We start from the raw sequence: 23,520 nt of genomic DNA on the forward strand, positions 1-23,520 counted from the left end.
TTGAAACAATCATGCATATCATAACTTGATCGACTCCATTTTTTGGAAACTTTACTGCAACTTTTTGTTTCCTCTGTCAAGTTTGGTGATTAGAAGTTGAAACAATTACCTATCTCCTGGGGGAAACCCTAGTATTATTTGCTGAGTCTATCAACAATACAATTCTAATTGTAGTCTAATGTCTGTAGACAATAGTACAGTTGAACATGCCGTGGTGGTGGATGAAACTCTTTCTCTTTTAGGAGCTCTGGATACTGTACCGCATCCATTTAACTGAACTTAGTACTGTTACAAGCCTGCTAGTGTCCCAACCCACTTGTGTAAAATGATGTAACTACGTAAAGGTTATTTAACCTGGTGAGGTGTTGGTGGATTGATGTTCACACAAACTGGTGTAAAAGGGAGCCTGTCACACGCATGACCTCATCTAATCTGCACATTGTGGCTGATTTGATGAATCTGCTCATTCAGCTGGCAGCTGAATTATAATTATATAGTTATAAACATCGAACAAAAGGTTCGGAAATTTGTGTTTGGTATAGTATTCATCTGTTGTAACAATGCTTCTTGGCAATACATTGTATACCGTTGGAAAGCCTGTTTATTTCCCTTCAAACGATGCCCCATTTGTAAGGAACATACATTTGTGGGATGAGCAGCACAGCTGAGTAAGTGGGTTGCGCCCATGAAAAATTTGCCAAATCTTCTCTGCTAATGCCAAACAGCTTATTCGGGCAATGTGTAACAATAAACAGTTCATTGCACATAACGACAATTAGATGATTTTATACTTTATTTTTCAGTCACTAACTTATTGTGATATGCTGTTTATCTGAACAATATTATCATTGATACTGTGGTATTAAAGTGATATCGCCCAGTCGTATGAATAACCAGTAGTAGTACTTTGATCCTCACTGGCGTTTGGCCTTGGTACTCTGAAACTGGTTCTGAAGGGGTTCATTGCCTTTGTGGTTCTCCTTAGACAGAGAGAGACAGTCTGGGCTCAAGCACTGCCGTCAAATTTGTACATGAAACCTCTTTTGTCAACTGTACCTGTGGGTTGAAAAGCGGAACTTTACAGTTAGTTGAATTCACAAGTGTTTTTTGTGTCTTCCTCCCCATCTATCTCTAATGCTGTCTTCCTGACACATCGTATTCAGTTTCCTGTGCGATTACTCACAATCCAGTGTGCCTACTGTCAGCTGTATATTTCCGCTCTGTGAGCTGAATAGCACTACACTATTTTTGAGTTTTTCTGCCCCTGTCTGTGTGCACAAGGGGCTGTAATTTAACAACAGCTGTGTAAGCGGAAACATCCTTCTCTTGACTGCTCGCCCCATAATCGGAGCACCTTTTTTCTTTCTTTCTTCCTCCTCTTTACCTGCGCTCCTGCCACTGAAAAAAAAAGTCAAACATTCGTGTGTTTAGACTTTTTTTTTGGGCAAATTAATTGCACTCGGTGGAGAAAGCGTTTTTACCTATAACTGACTGTACAAAAGTTTGATTTAAGAGGCACTGGAAAATGTACACAATATTATCATATGTGTATCATAACATAATATATTTGATATGCATATTTACTTTTTATAATTACCACGGTTATTGTCATTACCAGTATATCGCAACTTCATGTACCCCTAATTTAATGCCATGTAAGTAGTAGGTGAGTAAAGGATGTAACAGAATGGAACATAATTGGAACAAAAGTTTGCAAGCAGCCGATCTCACTGCAGCCTCTACACTCATTTCATTTCTCAACTGCATTCATTTGATCTGAGTTATTTGGATGTGAAGGCTGTCTTTAATATTTAAGGCATTGTGTATCATGCATTTCATTTGAAAGTATTAGGTGACCTAATACTTTCTTCTTCATGTGATCCTTTACTATTCTAACATAAATGAGCTTCATGTAGAACTTTTGGGGCATGTGTGAAGATGTTTTTTGGACAGTTAAAAGTCTCGGCTGTGCTTCCTAAAGGGATGTTATTGTGAGTAGCCTGACGCCTAGCAGGCAAGTCATGCATCCCCATCAGCGCAGTCAACAAGAGAAAAAGCAAACCTATCACAATGTATTGCAATAGACCTATAATGTCACTCTGTCATTTTATTATCTTGTGTTTTACTTGAATGGTGAATTTCACTATTAGAGCAAAATGGCAACATCTGTTGGTCAAAGATAAATAGAAAAGAAAACTGGTTTCACTAGAATTACAAATAACAGGATGACAAAGTCAAGGTACAACAGATGTACTGTGGTCAGCAGATATATTGATGAGTAGATGGTGTTACTTCATGCTGTTAAAAGCAGTTTTTCACAATCGTTGTCCATACAGTTTACCAGTAATATGAACCTCAAATAAAAGCAAATATTTTTATTTTTTTAGAGAAGATTATTTACAGCACCTGTCAGTGTCTAAAAAAAATGCCTCAATGAGACGAAGAAGCAGCAATGCAAGAAAAAGCTGTTCCCTATTTTTACCCTACACCACCATTACTAAAATTGTTAAATTTGCTAATATTTTGAAATTTAGACTCCTGCATATCCTGAGACTTGTGCATTGTGTGAGTGTAGATTTAGTCTTCAAGCTGATGAGGCCAATGCACCGCTCTGCATAGGCTCTAGCTGACAGGAAAAGGTAAACATCTGTATGGTTGTGTGTGTTGTTCTTAAATGAGACGCGGTTCCGTGTGTGATCTTGTTACCTTCAGAACCCAACAAGGCATGTTTACATGCTGTTTTTGGTCCTATAGGTTGTTGATATGGTATATAACTTGGATGTTCTGTACAGCTTTTGTTTTTCTCTTATAGAATACAAGGAAAACGGGTAGCCTTTGAATTTCAATACTAGGAAAATGTTCAAACAAGAGCAAAATGTTTATAGCCCTGCGTCACCGTTTAATAAGATTCTTAAAAGCAGTAAGCAGTATTTTTCACATTGTAATAATACAATTAGTTCTGATTATTCTAAAAAGAGACATTTGGCTGTTATTGGTCTGCAAGGACAATTCGTCAGGGCCTGTGCTTGACAGGTTTGAAAGTGATGCTGCTAACAATGGGTTTCCTATGGGGACATTTATGGACATAGCCTGACACCTCGTGGCCAAGACGTGCAAGTGTATTTCTTATGTATTGGTGCCTCTATCTCCTCTTTAAAAATGCATAAATGTCACTCGGCCTTTCACTGTTTGACTGCTGATCTCCTAGGCCTCTCATGTAATTACTACCTACCAGGTGTCTTGATTACTTCAACGTAGAGTCTAATTTGCATGTGTTAGTTCTCTAGAGATGTATTTAAATGATGAATGCATTGAATTATAACAGTAATTTATTTAAAGTGTTTCCTTCCCCCTGCTGTGAATCACTCATGAGCCTGTAAACAGTTTCCTGGATCCGTTTCCTGTCATAAAGGATTTCTGTCTAATTGATTATTTCTCTTTCTCTCCCTCCATCTGCCTCCCCCACTTGTCACTGCTTTCCCCTGCCGTCTGTTTAATTTTTCCTCCCCATCCGTTCCGTTTTGTTCCCTTTCATCCATTCATTTTTCTTGTTTACAGAAGCTCAAACGTCTGATTCCTGATGAGGTAGGTTTTGTAAATGCTTTCAACCACCACCTGTGTTCTTAACTTGTCCATCTGTCATTGTGGTCTTCGATAAAACAACTCACCATTCTCCATTTGTCATGTCACACAAACCTAATCCACCATAACGCACATGTTAAGTATCTATGTTTTGTCCTGTGCTTTACTCACGTTGGATGTGCATGCTTTGAAGAAGATGCACACTGACGGCATGAAATGCTTGGCACACATTGACAGATATTATTCATGAATCTTTATGGATGGGTCACTATGTCAACATGTGCCAATATTTATTTATTTATTTATATATATATATATATATATATATATATATATATATATATATATATATATATATACATATATATATATACACACATACACACACACACAAAAGTTGATCTCCCTCAGTGTTTTTTATTTGGCAGTATAAACACACGTTTTGACAGTGTCATCCCACATTGTTTGTTAAAACTGAGTCTTATGTTCTGTGCCGTCCAGTGCTGACTGCATGTTAGCATAACAACTTTGTGCGGCAATGTTTGTTGGCAAAAGCGTTTGACGTCTCTAATCCCTACTCACTGTCACATTGTTGAAAGGTTTCTACTGCTAAAACATGATATCCCAAAACTAAAGGATAAATAGCCCTTTGGTATTTTATTACTGTTCAATTATTTAACATTGGTAATAAGAGAGTAGGCCATCTTCAAACTGTGAGTTGATTAGGGATTATTACCTTGTTTTGTGGTCTTACATTAATGTTTTTTTCTTCTCTCTGACCTCTTTCCTCTAACATGTGTCATGTTATCTGCTAATCCAGTTGGAACGTTTCACCAGCATGAGGATGAAAAAGGACAGGGAGAAGCCCGGCCATGTGCCAGGTCAGCGACACTCTTCAGCTGCCAGCTATGAGATCAACGCTCAGAGTGCTATACTGCATGATCATTCTGACGAATACGTGCTGGAACTCTTTGAACAGATGCTGGTGAGAAAGACAGTAACAGTTTGGTGTGGCCATGTGTGCGCACGATTAATCTTTGGAGAATCACCTTTTCATCATCTTCCCTGAACAGCCATGAACACTTGTGCTTGATATATTCCATTCACACAAAATGAATCACTCCCTGATAAAGACACTTCATGTAGAAATACCAATACTGTAAGAAAAAAAGAAAAAAACTATAATTGTGAAAGAGTTAACTCTGTGTTTGCTCCAATTTTGTATGCTTTGATAAAAATGTAAAGGACTGCCTTACAACACAAAGCACAAATCTCTTGAGACTGCTGTGAAATTCCTAATTAAAAGTGTTTCTATGTAATGGAGTACAAATTCTGCTCGGTATTTTAACACATCATAACCACCCCTGCCCACACTTTTAAACTGAGCATCTGATGCATCTCACTGGGGGCTTTATATTCCGTCTTGTAGAGACTAGTTTAAATACTTTGATTTAGTTCCTTACATTTACTGATACAATATGACTTCCTTTTCTGTATTTTCTGTTATTCATTTCTTGAGTTTACAGATTTGTCATCATGCTACCTGCTAGTCTTAAAATATGTTGTTTATCCCTTCATACTATCTCTTTCTTGTTCTCCTCCTATCTTTCTTCAGGTGGACATGAACCTGAATGGGGAGAAGCAGCAGCCTCTAAGGGCAAAAGACATTATGATCAAGCGAGAGATGGTCTCCCAGTACCTCCACACGTCTAAAGCTGTCAGTACCAAAATAAATATTGCTAATACAGTGTGCTGCAAGGCATTTGCCAACAGCTTTGTGAAAGTTTCAAAGTGTTTGCTTTACATGCCATGTTGGAAACACAAAGTGCTGTACGCAGTGTGGGCTTTATCTGATTTTGGTTTTGAAACAACATAAAAAAGTGATCAGATCATACGGTGACACCATAATGTAGGGCTAATTGTTCAGTCAAATGTGCAGTTAAAGGCCTTTCCTTGACTGTTTGTGTTCTGTTGTGTAACCTTTAGTTATGAAGTTGGGGTGTTTCCTGACTCAAGCCAATACTGGCTTGTTGGAGACAGTATACAAATGCATTCACTGGTGATATGTAGATTAAATTAAATATCACAACAATTATTTGAAGGGTCAGCTACCCTTCTAGTAGTAGGTAAATATATACAGCGGGTGTGATGTAATCAAATATAGTGAAAGTGTGTAGCTCAAAGGATCTCCAAAAACAAGCACAGATGGTTGTTAACACTGTTCATGTAACTGTGAAATAACCCAATGACGGGCACACACGGTTCCCTTTTAATTCTGCACAGCAATCAATAACATCAATTATAACCTGTAAAAAGACAAACATCAATGCAAAACTAAAAGTTATTTGGTCTTTGTTGATTAGGGTCAAAACCAGAAGGAGAGCGCCAAATCAGCCATGATGTACATCCAGGAGTTAAAGTCAGACTACCGAGACGCACAGCTGCTGAGCTGTCTGGAATCTCTGCGAGTCTCCCTCAATAACAACCCTGTCAGGTAATACACACATACACACGCATGCAGATACACACAGTGCATCCTGTTACAGATCTCAAACCAATCGAGACTTGACTGATATTTTATGATCACCATGTAACTTGACAGAGCGTAAGCCATTTTGCAAGAAAAATCTCTAAATCTTCGGTATTCTGATCTGTATTCTGACCTATTCACTATGCTTCAATTGCTTCTAAATCTTTTATTGAATACTCATTTAATACTGTACATTGAATGGAGATCACCAGTGTGAGGAGCTGAAAAATGTGCTTCTTTGTGTAAAAACAGTCCATACTTGACCACTGATTACTTTGCCGGTGAAAGGCCCAATCAGTAATTATTTGACCATATACATTACAGAGTTTGACTGTGAGATAAAAAGGGATTTCTAAACTATCATACTTGAAAACTGTGACTCCTTTATTTCAAACATTACAGTATCAGGAAACTAAACAAGTCTCTCAGGAAAAACAACATGTCTCTCATTCAATTTGGGGATTATGATATTAATTTTTGGGACACTGGATCGTGAATTGCCCTTATATAAGAGGGTAAAGAGCCTGTACGCTACATAATTGCCGCCCTACAAAACAAATGACAATTGATACTTGTGCTGTTGTAAAAACATTTTTATCTGAAAGGGAAAACATACTTTGTAAACGATGTATATTCCAAAAGAGTGGCATTGGGAATAAGGCGTGCACTATCATGTGAAAATGTCGAAAGCACAGTGTAGTAATCATATGGTCTTGTCACTTCCAGTTGGTTGCAGAACTTTGGAGACGAGGGGCTCGCCTTGCTGCTGAGCCGATTGAGAAGACTACAGGAGGACAAAGACGAGTACCCGTAAGACACTTGAACCACAGAATAGGGACTTTGACTTAATGTGTCTATAATGTCTTACTGTATCCGTCTTCTGTCATCCACCAACTAGGATGATGGGAGTGAAATGTCAACACGAGATCATTCGCTGTCTAAAAGCCTTTATGAACAACAAGGTAAGAAAATTGACTGTTTCTTCAGTTACACCAAAATACTTAATTCTGTCTTTGCTTGATTGGACATAGTTGTTGCCTAATTATTCCTCTAGAGGGCAATATAGACTCAATTTGTTTAATTCCCATCTAATTCGTTCACATTTAATAATTACACACTGGTAATTCAGTATCAATGATGTACCATACACAATAATTTGAACCACAAAAGCCTTGAGTTTCTGCAGAAAATACATCTGAAAGGACTTTTCCTCATTCTGGTTTTTTTTCATCCTACTTCCTTTCTCTCCCCTTTTTTAGTACGGTCTAAAATCCATGCTGGAGTCAGATGAGGGAATTCCTCTGCTGGTCAAAGCCATCAACCCTCGGGTGCCTCATATGATGGTGGATGCTGTCAAGCTGCTTTCTGCCATCTCAATATTGGAGAATCCTGAGAACCTGTAAGCATTAGTGAAAAGTTGAGACCATGTTTTTAAATATGTTGAATAGAAATAATGGCCCTGAACAACCAATTCTTCCACACAGTTAAAGCCTGGATCACAAGTCTTAATATGATGTGTTATATGAATTTACAGCATTAAACTGCTCTATTGGCAATGACTAGCAACTTAGCATTGACATAAAAAAGTAAACTATTGAAAATCATATTTTGTTACTCTCACCTGTATGTCAGGTTCCAATAAAAGCAATAAGGCAATGAGATTCCAGTTACATGTTTTTCATGATAAACTATGTTACGATGTAACAAGGTGTAGCAGTATTTTTGTATGATGTGCATAACTCTGTTTTTTGCAGTCATGAGCGTGTTTTGGAGGCCATTACTGAGGAGGCAGAGAGACTGGACATTGAGAGGTTCCAGCCACTCCTTGCTGGCATGAAAAATCACAACATTGCTCTTAAGGTGCACTTGCACACATACTTCAACAATTATTAATCCCCATGTGTGCTTTTGTTGCCAATTGATACCAACCCAGTTGCATTTGATAGCCAGCACAACTCGGTGCAATCTGCAGTTTAAAAGACTTACTCAGTTGACAAATATTGCGATTTTTATTGTAGTTATCATCTTTCTGGTTACTCTAAATTGTGAAGTTGACTGTCTAATGTGTTTTTTGCAGGGTGGCTGCATGCAGCTAATCAATGCCTTGATAAGCCGGGGAGAAGAGTTGGACTTCAGGATCCATATTCGCTCTGAACTGCAAAGATTGGGACTCAGAGACCTGCTGACGGTACAGAAAACATTCCCTTTTTATTTTCTCTCAAAGCGACTCTCTAACAACACACATTTGCAAATCCTTACTCCATGTTTTTCTTCCTCTTGATGCCTCTGTCTTGCTGAAACGCACTCGTATGCTCTGTATAATGTCTCTCAACTGTCTAAACTCGATGTTTGTCACACTCTCCCTGTTATTTTCCCCGTATGCCTTTTCATCCCACCGCCCCCCTGCAGGAGGTGCGGATGATAGAAAACGAAGAGCTGAGGGTGCAACTCATAGTGTTTGATGAGCAGGCTGAAGATGACTCTGAGGACCTCAAAGCACGCCTTGATGACATCCGCATTGAGATGGAATATCCTTCCACTGGGCAAAATTGTCCTTCTGTAGAAATTGTCAGGGTCCACTTTTTGACCTTGAAAATCTATATACCTCGTTACAACATATCTTTGCTTGCTAGTTGTTTTGTCTTGCTTTGCAAGTTTGATGAGCAACAGAACCAACCTTCATAGTATTTTTTTATAATTAAATAATATGTGTGATTCACACAGTTATGATACATAATTATTTGCTCTGTGTGTGTGTATATTGCTACAAGGAGCAATATACAAGACTTCTTCCAAGACAGATTCAAAATGTATAATCTTTCAGGCTCTAGGGACATTGTATCCCTGTGGACTTTTTTTACATTCAAAATCTGTCTTTGCCAATTAGCATCTCACAGACATGTACTACTCATCTGCTGTGCAGTAAAGAACAGCAAAACATCTAATCATTGGTGGACTTTGTCATTGCTTTATTGCAACTCTGAATTATCTGTTTTTGTCATACAGATAGGAGCCTGTCTAAATTAGGTACACAACAACAACCAAACTTACTTTAAGTGTTAATTTTCCGTTGTGTGTTTTTTTTATTTTTTGTTTAGTGTATGTATGTATATATATATATATATATATATATATATATATATATATATATATATATATATATATATATATATATATATATATATATATATATATATATATATATATATATATATACACACACACACACACACACACACACACACACACACACACACACACACACTTACTTACTTATTTTGTCCTGATTTGAGAAGGATGCATATTCAGTGACGCAAAGGATGCGGTTTTATCTTTTATCACACAACACATACTGTTTTTGGCATGCAGTTATACATCTCACCACCAGGTGTCTCCCATGGGTAACAATACAGTTTAAACACAGTCTGCTCAATGAACATTGAGGATTTTTTTAAAAACCTATTTGTGTGAGAGAATGGATTGTTTTAGTTGCACAAGACTTGTTGACATTTAGAACAAAGATTATTAGATGCTCTACCAAGTTTGGTCTCTATTCAACTTTTATTTGACTTTTTTTTTTTTAAATGCACAAATGACAGTGTTCACTTGTGTTGCTCCAAGTCTTGTATGAGTAATATATGCTGAAAAAAAGGAACTGCTATTCAGAGTTGTCACTGATTGTTGAAGATGTCGTGCATCATTCGTGTTGAACTCTCTTATTGTTAATGTTAGTTAAGCCTTAACTGCTTTTGCTTCAATGATGTGAGGGAAGTGTTCGATATCCTTGTCAACACTGTGAAGGACTCCAAGGGCGAAACCCACTTCCTGTCCCTGATGCAGCACCTGCTGCTAATTCGCAATGACTATTTGGCCAGGTAGCACACAAACATATACACACGTACATGTCAATACTCTCTCATACATGCGCCTGCTCACACATTCACTTATTAGAGCTGATATGTGGATGTTCTTTTTTTTTGGAACAAAAGACTACCAACCTACCTTATCCACCATTGTCAATTGGTGGACAAAAACACAATCTAGAATAATGCTAATTGTTAAAATGATCTGAATGGTTGGGCGCACAGCGAAAACCTGCATCTAGCAGCTTTTATATATATTTTAAAAACGTTATATATAATGCCAAATAACAAGACAGTGAAACTTGAGATGTAGTTTCTTCCTTTCTTAGATTCCTTCATCCTCCTCTCGCTCCTCTCAGCCTTGTCCTCCATTTGTTGTTTGTTTTCTGGGGCGCCGTTCAAAGGCTGAGAAATTAATACATGCAAAGAAGTCCAATTCCATTTTAATAGAAATGAACGCCATCACCTCTTATCACCAGAAATATGCTAATGTCTCTCCCTGTGTCTTCCAAAGCCCTTGGGGGTTTAGCTAAGGAAACAGAGGAGAAAGGAAGAGTGAATAATTGAATGAAAAGACCAGGGTTAGAATAACAACAAGTCAATAGTTGCATGGTATAGTGTATGCACACATACACATGCATGTTCTCTTTCGCACTCAGCGACACAAAAGGGAGGAGCAATGCTTTGCCTTATTCAATGTCACATAAAACAGGCAAAACGCACAACAGCATGTGTAGGCATGCACACATTTTAGTTGTGCTGTTGGTCAGGTGTTGCCTTGATGGTATCAGATGGACAGGAATTTGTGATTTATGTTTCACACAGTTTAGTTAAAACATTGTGAGCATGGAAAAGGTAGGTTGGCCCACACGAATGGTCCGAGCTGAGGTTATTTTTTCTTCCACTCTCCCATCTATCGCTCTTTCCAATCTGGCTTTCTCCATCGAGGCGATCCAGTGGAACACAATAGAAGTGGTCTGTGGTCTCCATAGAGAGACAGCAGGTGTGGGAGGGAGGAGAGCTATAGAGTGGCAGAAAATACAGCTTGATAATTACAGCGATGAAGAGAGAAAAGAGGTGGCGGGTGGGACAATAATGAGGAAGAAATTGAGAGCTGAGGTAAATTGCTAGGTAGATGTAGAGAGAATGAGGAGGGACGTACAGGGAAACGAAGGGTGAGCGTTTGTGTTGGAATGAATGAAAAACTACCTGCTGCTTTGCTCTATTTACATTCTTGGTCTTACTGTGTTTCAATCTCAAGTGCAGATGAAGCCCTGAGGAATTTATTTGAATGCACAAGTGCACTTATATGAAGGGTCATTTAAATGCTGTGCATGCACAGGACTTAATAGATGTAGTTTAAAAGTGCAATGACTTCTGTATATTTGATAGCTGATAGATTTAAGCAAAATGGATAGCCGTAGGCCTACCAGCCACCCTTTTCCTAATATACCTAATGTTTGAAATTAATTCAGGCAAGTGATGAACGCCAGATTCAGGATCGAGCAAACGCAAATCTATTTAACTTTGACTCAGTTTCCCTGAATGACACTAGATGTCTCTCTCGCTCCACGGAAAAATCCAAGCTACAGGAGAAAAAAACACCCTTGAAGTATATTGAAGCAGTGGAATAAGTGTTAGACAAAGGCAGAGTGACTAAGAGAGGCAGGGGAGGGAGGGAGACAGAATAAATAAAGTATTGAGTTGGTGACTCTGGCAGCATCTAATGGGGTCAGGGAATAAGACACCTCCAAAATTGAGTGTCTGTGTGAAGCTGGCTTGATCAGACATGGGCGCTGGACATACACCAACACACTCCCAAGAACACAGTTGCACACGATCAATCTTAGTGACAAGAAACTCAGACTGTCATGCTCACACAGACAGCCAATCTCAGTCTTAGACAAAGACAAAGTGATAAAGCATGTGTGTTCACGCATTTGTCTGAACAAATGAACCGACTTGTTCTTTGTCAGTCCTTTTCTCACATAATGTGCCCAATTTTGTATTATTGCAGACTAAACTGGTATTGTACAATACATACATTTGCTATGTTTTTACCCTGCACCACATATTAACTCTCCTTCATTGTTACCCTCCTCATCTTCTCTCGTCACTTCTTTCTCTCTGTCTTCTAATCCACTTATCTGTAAATCTGTCGCTCCCTCCTTCCTGCAGGCCTCAGTACTACAAGTTGATAGACGAGTGTGTTGCTCAGGTCGTGCTTCACAGGAATGGAGCGGACCCTGACTTCAAGTGCCGTAACCTCAGTCTCAACATTGAAAGCTTGATAGGTGAGTTGTTAGACCAGAACACACGTATGATGAAGTATTTAATTTTCCCTCTCCCAGTGTACCCGAGGGCCTTCTTGTAGCCTTAAAGTATTTTATTTTCAAAGGCATTAAAGACCAAATCAACACAAAATGCATATAGACCCCAAAAATTGTTTAACCTTGTGGCACTGTGCTGTGCAGGTCGAAACTTTTAACCATATTTTACTTTGGCCAACCTTATTCCAACCACTGACACAATTGCTGTGTTGCTGTTGATGTTATTATACCTGGCCTATGTGATTTAACCTGAATTTGCACGTAATACAACATATAATATAATTTGTAACTGTGGTTCATTGTGCAGTGGCTCCAGAATACCACACGGTGGAGCCACTGAGGGGGTGTGTATTAGTGTGGGCTGAGTTATGCCACAAGTTTCACAGTCATAGGTCGGGGGTAGAAAATGATCTTTATCAAGAGGATGAAAGCTTTATCTCAAACCAAGCAATTCCACAATACCCCATGCTGATAAATTGGTTAGATGGCAACTCTCTGGTGTTGTATGTATTACTATATTAAAAGTACCACAGTGGCTGCCTCTGTTTTAAAGGATAGGGTCATTTTTCAAGTCTGTCTTAAAACATTAGCATATAATCATAAAAACTGGTTTTGCTTGCTGTGATCATTCCTCTCTTTCATACCATCAATTTAAAGATCTTCCCCTAATGCACTTCCAAACTCGTTCTGTGCCAAAATGTTTATCTGAAGCTAATGTGAGCCTTGAGCAGTTTGAGTTAATGAAATGAAGTACCTTACAAAGTTAGTCTTTTCAGTACAAAGTTTATTCTGTGTTACTAGGCCTCCACTGCAGCTCAGCAAAACGGGGTTGGGGAAACAGAAAAAGGGAATTCTGAAAAGACTTTGACACTCAATTCATTTGATTAACTCTGACTGCTAAAGCCTCATTGGCTTCAGATTAACTTTGGGATACATTTTTGCACAGAATGAGGACTTTCAAGGACTGAGAGGTTCTTTTAATTGCCTGTATGAAAAGAGGAATGATTACAGCAAGCTAAAACTGTTTTGACTTTTATATGGGCACCTGACTATAGTTTAAAGAAATACTTTTCAGAAGAATTATGAGCCTGTCATCTTGTTGCCATTAGCAAGATGCAGAATCCCTACCAGCTTACTGGGGTAACACAGACTTTTCTAGCATGATCAAGAAAGTATTATGATAGCTACTGATCCATGTCATTTCCTGTCATTCTCTATCATACACACATTTTGTATGGTAGAGAGAATAGAGAATGTGAAAAAGCTGAAATGCTAACTTTTGGAGAAAAGTGGTGCATACTGGTAAATGAGCACGGGCACTTGAGTGACTAAATGTTGACTAGGAAACACCTGCTAACTAAACCAGAGCATAATGGAGGTGCAGGCCATGTCTCAAGAGTTCAATACTCTTTTATGGCAGGTCTCTGTTGCTCACCACAGGAGGCTCTAATTGCACTGCTTCTAAATGCGTCCTGACACACACACAGGCTGGCTGCCCTCCTTTAAGGCTGCCAGAGTTATTATCGGTGGAAAGCAGCCCAATTCTGCCCTGCATGCATTATTTAGTGTTTTTCTTTGAACTCTGAAATTCAGCACAGTTTTTCCCTACATTCTGGCTCCCTTTAGTGCTCTCTATTCGAAGTTTGTCCCATTTAGCCTAGCCACCATGACAGAAGTAGCACCCCCACTTCCCATCTCCATTACACATCTGATAGCCATGTAAACTCATACACAAATGCACACTCTGAAATTGTATGAGGGTTGGCATACTAATATGAAGTTCTTTCATTTTGGCAAAATCTTCTCTTTCATAAAATAGATTTCTCATTTTGTCTCTGCCTTTCTTACTAGCTTATCTAGATAGAAGTAATCCTGCATAGGTTTAACTTATTTTTCCATGATATTGCAATATTTTCAATGTAACTGAAGACCCCTTTTTCTTTACAATATGTAATATAATTTTCTATTTTCGCTTCTCTTCTATCTCGGCTATCTATCTGTTTGGTCCCTCTCCTGGGCATCATGATTAGCTGTCTTTGATCTAGTGACTTTGTGGCATTCATCTTCATGCTAATTAGTTCTTTTACTGCACATGCTCGGCAAGCCCCAGGGCACTGAACCACCTGTAGGCCCTGCAATTATTCTGTAAAAGTACCCAGTTGGTCAGCCTGTGTCCTTCTCACCTTGTCCTCTGCCAAGCACAACCTCAGATAATGGATGACTTCCAGGCTGTTATATGGTCTTTTTTTATTTTTATTTTTTTATTTAAATGTTTTATTGAAATTGGTGTGAGATGTATTTCGCATAGAGGGAAATGAGTGTGCTCCCACCTCTTACATCCCCACAGTCAGACAAAGGTGTATGTAGTGTAAGCTTAAAAGGTAATGATGTGTAGAAGCAGCATGCAACAGATGGCATCCTGTTGTAATGGGATGCCTCCACAATCTTCTCACGGATCTTGATTTTGAGTAGTGTGATAAGGAAAAAAATCGTGAGACAGATAGGATGCTTGCTCTGTTTGTATGCATCTGTTTGTGGAGGTATGTGGGTGCACAGTATGTGCCAGACTGAAGGGTGCGATGTCTTCACGCCAAGACGCGTGCAGGTGCGCTGTCTGAAACCCTTATCTTACCCACCACCTTTTTTGCCTTTCTTCTGTCCTCTGTGTGTCCACAGACAACATGGTGGACCAGACCAAGGTAGAAACCAGCGAGGCCAAGGCTGCTGAGCTGGAAAAGAAGGTGAAATACACACACACACACACACGCATAACAGCATGCCATACCCACAGACATATTTACATTTCATCCCAGAAGCACACAAACTATTACAATCATTTGGAAACAAAAGAAAATCATACATTGTATAAGCTATCATTCCCCCCCCTCACACACAGACACATTGGGATTGTAATTACATTCTATGTGAGCAGTGTTTGTCTGACATGGGATGACAAATGAGAAAAAGGGAGGGACAGAGAGTGAGAATGAGCATACACAGACAAATACTCTTCCAGAAAAGCAAAAAATCAGGCAACACAGTCACACAAGGGGGGTAAATGCCTTGATTGCGGTGTGCTGCTGCCCTGATGTTTCTGTCCCTGTGACAGGATAATTGCAAAAAGGAAGTACAGACTAGTGTTCATTCAGGCACACCCTCACATGGGATCATATCCATTGAACAACATGTACAGCCACACAAACACAAATTAAATGAACACACTTGGATTAATTTCCATTGACCACACATGCACACCATAGTGCTAGTTGTCTATGACGGGGTAATTGCAGGCAGTCTCTTTGGCAGGAATTAGAGATGAGGCTGTCAGGACGCCGACAGTGAGAATAACGAATCTGCTGTCAGCAAATTAAACAGCCGTGTGTGTCTGTGTGTTCATGTAGTCATCTGCTGGAATACTCTTATCCTGTTTGTCAAGTGTCCTAGAAGGAAAATCCTTGAAAATGTATGAAAGTGAAAAAATTAAAGTTAGTGCAACAAATGTTTCTCTTCTGTTTTTTATGCATGTGAAGGCTTTAAAATGGAAGTGAGAAGTGAGCTCATACAAGTGCACTGAAGCATCCTAACTCAATAATTGACAGTAATTTTCAGTGTAAATTATACAATGAAACTGAAAGCACTTGACTGCAGGAAATTGCTTCCACAGGTCTTTGAGATATGGAAACTGCTGCAGTTTCAAGAGGGAGACTAAAAGCTTATGCATACAAACACACTCACTTTGTTTCCATAATTCATTGGAGTACCTTTTGATAGCTTCAGGTTTTATATTTATGTGGAGTATTTATTTTGTACTGTTCTTCAATCATCCTTTAAATTAATTTGATTGCGAAATGATTAAGCCTTTGAACACTGCTCGCTCAACCATAACCCTGTAGTAGTGCACCTTCTGTATTGCAACACTATCCATTCTTTGTTTTACCCAGCTTTTATTTCATAGTAAGTATCTTTGCAGTCCTGGTGCCAATGGGACATTTTGTTAGTGCCTGATCAAAATCGGAGAAAAGATAAAAAGCCTACCTAGTCCACTACTAAGTCTTTTTCCCTCTATGACCTTTCCCATGTGTATTAGCTGGATGCCGAGCTGACAGCGCGCCACGAGTTGCAGGTGGAGCTGAAGAAACTGGAGGGTGACTATGAGCAGAAGCTGCAGGACATGAGCCAAGAGAAGGAACAGCTGGCCACTTCTAAGCTGGAGCGAGAAAAGGAGAGCCAGGCACTACAACAACAGCTCACCACTCAGCAACAGCAGGTACACACAGATGCATACACCCACCAACCTGTCCATGTGGGGCGCGATGCCTTTTTAATTTAAAATCTAAATAGAAGCTGTTTGCATTTTTTGCTCTAGGCTATTGAGTTAATAAGCTAAATGTGACAACTTCACTCAACAAGTTTAATTAAGGAAATTAATCCTAAATGGATAGTTTGGATCTTTTAAAGTCGTACAATGCTACAGTAGATGGCGGCCAGCACACCCCCAGTTTGGTGAAGCAGTACAGGAAAAAAGCAATGTACTGCTGATGGGTGCAGCGTCAAAATGTATTTTAGCCACCAAAAAGAAAGATCCATCTAATCTAATCCAATTCTCCAAACTGGGGGTGTGCCGACCGCCATCTACTGTAGTAGGTAGGTAATACAGAGTATGGATTGGTACCTCATCCTCCATGAAATAAACTGAAATAAAAATTGAGTTGAACTCAGTATGACACTTCCAGAAATCTTTATGGCAAGTTGACCAGCTCAAACTAATTTTATACAGATCGTCCATCATTGCTTGATGCCAATGTCAATATAATAGAACCAGAACATTAGGACAGAATCAATAAAGCTTGAGTCAGATAATTTAATCCGTCTTGTTTATTGCCCTAGAAACACATACAGAAAAAACAAACTTCTGCTAAAGCTGCAAGAAGTACAATATGTTGAGGCTTAGATAAATAGAATATTACAGAAGTACAAGCACCAAAAAGTTGTCCAACATCCATGCACACTCACACAAACACAGAAGCCCCATGGCCTAAAATGATTTAGCCAACTGCTTGAAAAAAGGAAAAAAAACTAAAAGGATATCGTGTGTGTGTGTGTGCTTATGCTCGTGTTTGTACAATCATACAGTAGGGGGGCAAAGATGAGGATTGTTTAGCTGTCAGTGTCCTGCTGCTACACCAGCTGGACTTTGCCTCACAGTGACACCCAAACTCACAAACACACCAAGTGACCCAGAACAGTCTGCCTCTGTGCATGTGTGCTCATAACCACATCAAGATGTTTGTGTGTGTGTGTGTGTGTGTGTGTGTGTGTGTGTGTGTGTGTGTGTGTGTGTGTGTGTGTGTGTGTGTGTGTGTGTGTGTGTCAGAGAGAACTAAACAGTTTCCAAAATGAGCTTCATCCAAAGTGGCTGATGCCAGCACAGTCATCGTCCCAACACACAAAAGCCCAAACACACCCATACGCACGCAGTTGTCCAACGCATCAACAGCATCACCATCCAGGCATCAGACAAGCTTCCATACTAAGATGGCTCACGTTTTCTGTGTTTGAGGCACTGCCCATCGAAGATTTCTTCACATGTAGAGATCTCTCACTGTTCCTCCGTGTGATGTTGTGCCCAACGCTTCATCTGCTGCCTCACTAAGAAAGCTTGCCTCAGAGGCTCTTCATGTCTGTTACTGTCTTCTTTTCAAAATCCGAGGAAACGACACAAACAATTTGTTACGCAGAATAAGAACACTCTTTTCACATGCACACCGTTTACACTTTACATACCTAGGAGGAACACATAATAAATACATTTTTAAACGTTTCATATCTCATATTGTATATTCCCATTCAAAGCCCAGGCTTTTCTCATAGACCAGTATTATCAGGCTGACTTAAATGACTTGGACAGTTTTATCAAGAAATGGCGCCTCACTGATGTACATACTGAGATTAGTATTTCAGTGTTGAATAAAAAATTGATTTCACCCTCATGTCTAATTTAGAAGTTTGTCCTCTTTAAAAGTTTTTCTTTTGAATTCCTCTGTGGACTTAATTCCCCCCTGTTATGCTTTTCTCTCTGGGCCTTGTCCTTTCTCTCCCCATCTCTCCCAAAACTCAATCCTGCCCAGGCTTTAATCCATTTCTATGTTGCTCTTTTGTTCTGCTTTTTTATTTTCTCAAATCTAATCACTCATTTGGCATGGCTATTCATTGGAAATGGTGGAAATTGCCAAAGCTCTTCAAAATTAATGTCAATTCAAGCAACAAATGCCAAACAATATACAGTCAAGCTAATATGACAAGTTACCGTATGCGGTGTGAAGATTTACTGTTGTAGTTCAGGAGTATTTTAATCAATATGTATTATAGCATACTGTATCCTTCCTTCCCTGCAGATTGAAAAGCTGTCTAAAGATTTGGAAGAGGCCAAGACGAGAGTTGTCACGGTTACTGTTCCTCTGCCACCACCTGCCCCTCCCCTCCCTGGACAAAATGCAGGTGTACCCCCTCCACCTCCTCTCCCTCCCATGCCAGGTCATGCAGGCATACCTGCTCCTCCACCCCCTCCTCCTTTACCGGGCCAAGCCGGTATTCCTCCTCCACCTCCCCCACCTCCTTTACCAGGCATGTCAGGACCTCCACCACCCCCGCCCCTCCCTGGCATGCCAGGACCGCCACCCCCTCCACCCTTACCTGGGATGGGACCTCCACCACCACCACCACCGCCTGGGTTTCCCGGTATGCCTCCCCCACCACCGGGCCCAGGTATGCCTCCACCTCCACCATTTGGCATGGGGGGCTGGGGTGTCCCTGTAGCACCCTCACTGCCTTACGGGCTCCAGCCTAAGAAGGACTACAAGCCTGAAGTCCAGCTGAAGAGAGCCAACTGGAGCAAGGTCGGTCCTAAGATAGATGGTTCAAAATATAATCGGTTTCCAATCACTTACCTGGTATTGTAAATATTGTGGAAAAACTAAATGTGCAATTTGCTTATTCACATTTATGATCTAGATTCTTTGATTTGATGCCAGCGTTGATTAGGCACTTGCCAACCATAATATCATGCTGTATTTCTGCTCTTCATAAAACGGGGAGATATTTTATCGTAAATAATTCAAATGTAATTTATAGTTTATGTATTTTACTGTGCTAAGTTTAACAGTACAATTTGAAATAGCTCAGGGTGTTATTTAGTGTGTGCAACAGTGTGAGAGTATTGGAGCTTTAATAGTGAGATTCTGACCTAAAGTGACTTGCATGCATACGTGTATCTCATGACTAAGTGCTTCATGTTCTTCTCCACCCTCTCATCTGTGATGGTTAAAACATCAAAACGGGCCTCTGTCTTTCTTTAGCCTAAAGCTACTGTTTAATGGCTTCAGCAGACTTCATCAGCATTTAGCTTCTCTCTCTCGCTCTCTCTCTTGGGCTGGTGAAAGTGTTTGACGAGGATGTCACAGAAATTGCTTTTTAATAAGCCTTCTTCTTTTAACAGCGCCACTGAAAGATAATTAAATTGCTGCTAGAAAGGACAGTATTCTTTTGTAATTTAAATTAACTTTTTTTTTTGGCTTGGTCTCATCCTCCTTTTTTGCGTACTCTCTTGCTTTTCTTTCTTGCTCCTTCAGCTCATCCCCATATCACATTTCCTTTCCCTACTCTCTGTCTTTTCCATCCTACGCCCCCATCCCTGAGGCTTTGTTCATAATGAAAGAACTGATATCTGTAAATTTACTACCACTGCTTTCTTTTCGCTCTCTGTGTTGCACTTTCTCTCTTTCTCTTTTTCTTTAATGAGAGCACTCAGAAAGTGAGGAAAAATCATACAAAGTTAATTTTGACTTGTGACCAGAAGAGAGAAAGAGAGAGTGAGCAACACCAAGACGAAGGGAGGGATACAGAGAAAGTACCTGAGTCTGGCTGAAGAAAGAATGGGGCTAGAAAATCCTCTGTATTGCTTTGCATTTCTGTGTGAAGCTCTGGGTGCTTTGTGGTAGAGACAGTATGCTAAGATTAGAGAAAATAACAACCTGTTTCCTTCTCTGCCTTTCCTCTTTGTGCCTTCCATCTTTTTTTCACCCTTCTCGACCCTTCGCTGCTATCATACTTCTGCCTCTTCCTTTTACAGCCCGGCTGTTTCGTTTGTTCTGCCGACTTCTTTATCTGCTCATTTCATTGTTTGCCAGGTGCATGGATGACCATTTTGGGAAAATTGAGTCAATTTGATGATATGGTTATTTAACGGATACAATACATCGCTTTCTTCTTCATTTAATCTCCCTCTTTCTCTCTCTGTACATACTGCCGTTTCTCTCCCTTAGATCGGACCTGAGGAGCTCTCTGAGAATAGTTTCTGGACCAAGGCGAAAGAGGGGAAATTTGAAAACAATGAGCTCTTCGCCAAACTCACTTTGGCCTTCTCCTCACAGACAAAGAGTGAGTGTGTGCTTGTATGTTTTCACTACTGTTGTCATCATGTTGTGTTTCACAGTAATGAGCAATGTCTTTCTTTTTGTCTCACCTCTCCTACATCCCTCCCCTCTCCCCAATTTCATGTCTATTTCAATCCTCCTGCTTCCATCAGCCACTAAAGGTAAGAATATCATGCACCCACTTCCATTTAGTTGTTTTTTCACACATCCTCTTCAGCTTTTCTCAACCTTCCCTTCCTCTACTTGGAGGACACGCTGCACATTTACATTATTCAGTAACACTGTGTCAAAACAGCTTCTCACACAAGTTCATGAATAAACCACCCACACCTGTGTTTGTGTATGTGTTCATCTTCTCAACGTGCCCAAGACTTGTTGTGCAGAGACAGCGTCGGGTGAGATGAATTGGGACTTGGGGACAGAGGAAGAGATGGACAAAGAGAAGAGGGTAGTGGGAGGGATAAGGAGAAGGTCACTGATGTCCTTTGACTAGCCACCTGCTGTCCTGGCACAAAGCGCTGACACACGGGCGTACGCTCGCACACGCACACCTGTCCACTCCTATCACCTTGTCCCAGTGTCACTGAGCCTTCTGCTCCAACTCCTCCATATTCATATTGTAACCAGGGCACCGGGAAATCACAGACAGACAGTGTGTGTGGGTGTGTATATAATTCTATCTGACCTTCATATTCAGTCTCAGTACACATATACACACCGACTCTTGCTCATGTCATAAACAGAAGTGCACATGCACAAATGGCTGATGCTAGCCGTTGATGTCAGTTAAATGTCAGTGTTGGCAGCTGTCCCATCTACATTCACCTGTATTGCAAGTCCTAACGTCCGCCTGTCACTCCTTGATTTGACCCCTCCACCCCCTTGGCTCGTGCACCCACGCCTCCATTTTTTTATTGGCTGAGACAGCCGCTCGTTCCGGTTGATGTCTAATAACCTTTTCTGAGCGCTGACTATAAAGACACCGTGGCCTTTTCATAGCTGTGTGTGTGTGTGTGTGTGTGTGTCTGTCTGTGATAGGGTGTGACCTGGTCCAGTGTGTCTGTTGTTGGGTTCCTCCGGCTTTATTAAATTGGTTGAAGTTTGGTTGAAAAACACATTCTTCAAAACCAAATTGGGTTTTCATTGAGCTGTTGTGTAAGCATCTTATTTTTCTGTTAGTGTGCATGTGAGGTTTAATCCTCACTGTGTCCGTGTTGTGCGTAGAGTACATATCTGTGTGTCGGTGGCTGTGAATGCACACATGTCCAATAAGCAACCAGCTCTGATTATACAGATTGACCCTTCACCTCTTGTCCTTCCTTTTCTTGCTTAAACACCACTCAAGGCGTAATACATTCCTCCTGACCTCCCCATCTCTCTCCTAATCCCTCATTTCTGGAAGCCCGGCTTCACTCTGCCTCATCTTACATTTTCCTCCTCCTCCTGCGCTCACATTCCTTGTTACCAGCAAACAGACAGAAAATACATCGAGCAACCGCTGACCCTTCCTGACCTTTCTTCCTCCTCTCTATCAGCTGTCCAACTGTGCGGCTGGTGTTGCACGCACGCACGCACACACCCACACAGAAAAGAGAAGTGGTGGTGGGGGGGGGCAGGGTGTGCTCAGGGCAGGGTCAGGGGTGTTGACCTCTGAGGCTCTGTAGAGGAGCATAGAGCTGATGGTGGGAGGCACGCCCTCTGGCAGTACATGGCTCTCATGAACACAATTACACACACACATTTTATAGTTTGCTGTTTATCTAGTTATTTCCAGTTTCAGTGTGTATTTCTCTAGCTGTGCATTTCAATCTGTTGAAAATGGGTTCAAGTTCAGTATTCAAGCTCAGGCCAGTTATCCTTGATGCTCCTGTCTCCTTTCAGCTGCTGAGCATGTCTGACTTTAACCTAACGAATCCCAGAGCAATCCTGGACAAACTACAGAGATGATAATTCAAACCTTTATTATTTGTAGTAGTTGAAGTATGGTCTGGACAATTTATTGATATTATATTGTGACATGAGACTATATCTCATATTGTAATAATGTAACATGGCATACGTGTTTTAAAAGCTGCATTACTGTAAAGTGGTGGGATTTTCTGAATTTACCAGACTATTTTTGCTCTTCTCTTATTTGCCTTTACCCACAGAGTCATTATATCCTCATTACAGATCATTATTCATCAAAAATGCCATTGAGTAAATTGTTTTGGAAAGGTTAATATTCAACCTTTTTTAATATCGTCTCATCATCAATATTTTCTTCCCTGGTTTTCGTCCTAGTTAAAGTAATTCTACTTTTATGTTAAGATGGATTTAGCGCCAACAAGAGCAGATTGTGTGATAAACCACTGAAGCTGTTATCAGACAGGTAACATCCGTTTCCTTCTGTATGTTTATGCATGTGCAAATAATCTATAAACATCTATAGCAAATATATCAGACATTTTTCTAAATGTTTGCTAAATTCTGTAGGGTTTCTTTTTTTTCTTTTCTTTTTTATGTAGAAACTTCACATATACTCGCAGACATCTGCTTAATAGAATCATATTTCAGCATTGAGCCTATTCTTGTTTTTAACGATGGTTCTTAGGTCAGCCAAGAGGTTAACATGTTCAGACTGCCATTTGATTTATTTTTCCAGCCTTCTTTACTTCAAGACTTTTCACCTCTTTCCTCTCCAACTTGGTAAACAGCCACTGCAGCCATTGCTGTTAGCATTACTGTACTGCTAAGCATCTTATTCACCTGAAAGGGCATGAAAAAATAAGCAGTCAACATGT

The 23,520-nt window shown here is 40.1% G+C and overlaps 1 protein-coding gene across 1 annotated transcript in view; it reads left to right on the plus strand.

Moving 5' to 3' along the window:
• diaph1 (diaphanous related formin 1) overlaps nucleotides 1-23,520 on the plus strand; it is a gene marked incomplete at its 5' end in the record, with an annotated part of 89,403 nt that overhangs the window by 17,058 nt on the left and 48,825 nt on the right. Inside the window, 16 exons of the mRNA XM_079228564.1 lie at nucleotides 3,559-3,585; nucleotides 4,403-4,567; nucleotides 5,198-5,299; nucleotides 5,946-6,076; nucleotides 6,839-6,922; nucleotides 7,011-7,074; nucleotides 7,372-7,511; nucleotides 7,867-7,972; nucleotides 8,190-8,300; nucleotides 8,522-8,641; nucleotides 9,872-9,987; nucleotides 12,154-12,269; nucleotides 14,982-15,046; nucleotides 16,393-16,572; nucleotides 18,701-19,201; nucleotides 20,627-20,741. Of these exons, the coding sequence (XP_079084690.1) occupies nucleotides 3,559-3,585; nucleotides 4,403-4,567; nucleotides 5,198-5,299; nucleotides 5,946-6,076; nucleotides 6,839-6,922; nucleotides 7,011-7,074; nucleotides 7,372-7,511; nucleotides 7,867-7,972; nucleotides 8,190-8,300; nucleotides 8,522-8,641; nucleotides 9,872-9,987; nucleotides 12,154-12,269; nucleotides 14,982-15,046; nucleotides 16,393-16,572; nucleotides 18,701-19,201; nucleotides 20,627-20,741 (2,143 nt within the window). The remainder of the gene's footprint in view (nucleotides 1-3,558; nucleotides 3,586-4,402; nucleotides 4,568-5,197; nucleotides 5,300-5,945; nucleotides 6,077-6,838; nucleotides 6,923-7,010; nucleotides 7,075-7,371; nucleotides 7,512-7,866; nucleotides 7,973-8,189; nucleotides 8,301-8,521; nucleotides 8,642-9,871; nucleotides 9,988-12,153; nucleotides 12,270-14,981; nucleotides 15,047-16,392; nucleotides 16,573-18,700; nucleotides 19,202-20,626; nucleotides 20,742-23,520) is intronic.

The sequence above is a fragment of the Taurulus bubalis genome (genome assembly GCF_910589615.1).
Source record: "Taurulus bubalis genome assembly, chromosome: 13".
In the NCBI taxonomy this organism is placed as follows: domain Eukaryota; kingdom Metazoa; phylum Chordata; class Actinopteri; order Perciformes; family Cottidae; genus Taurulus; species Taurulus bubalis.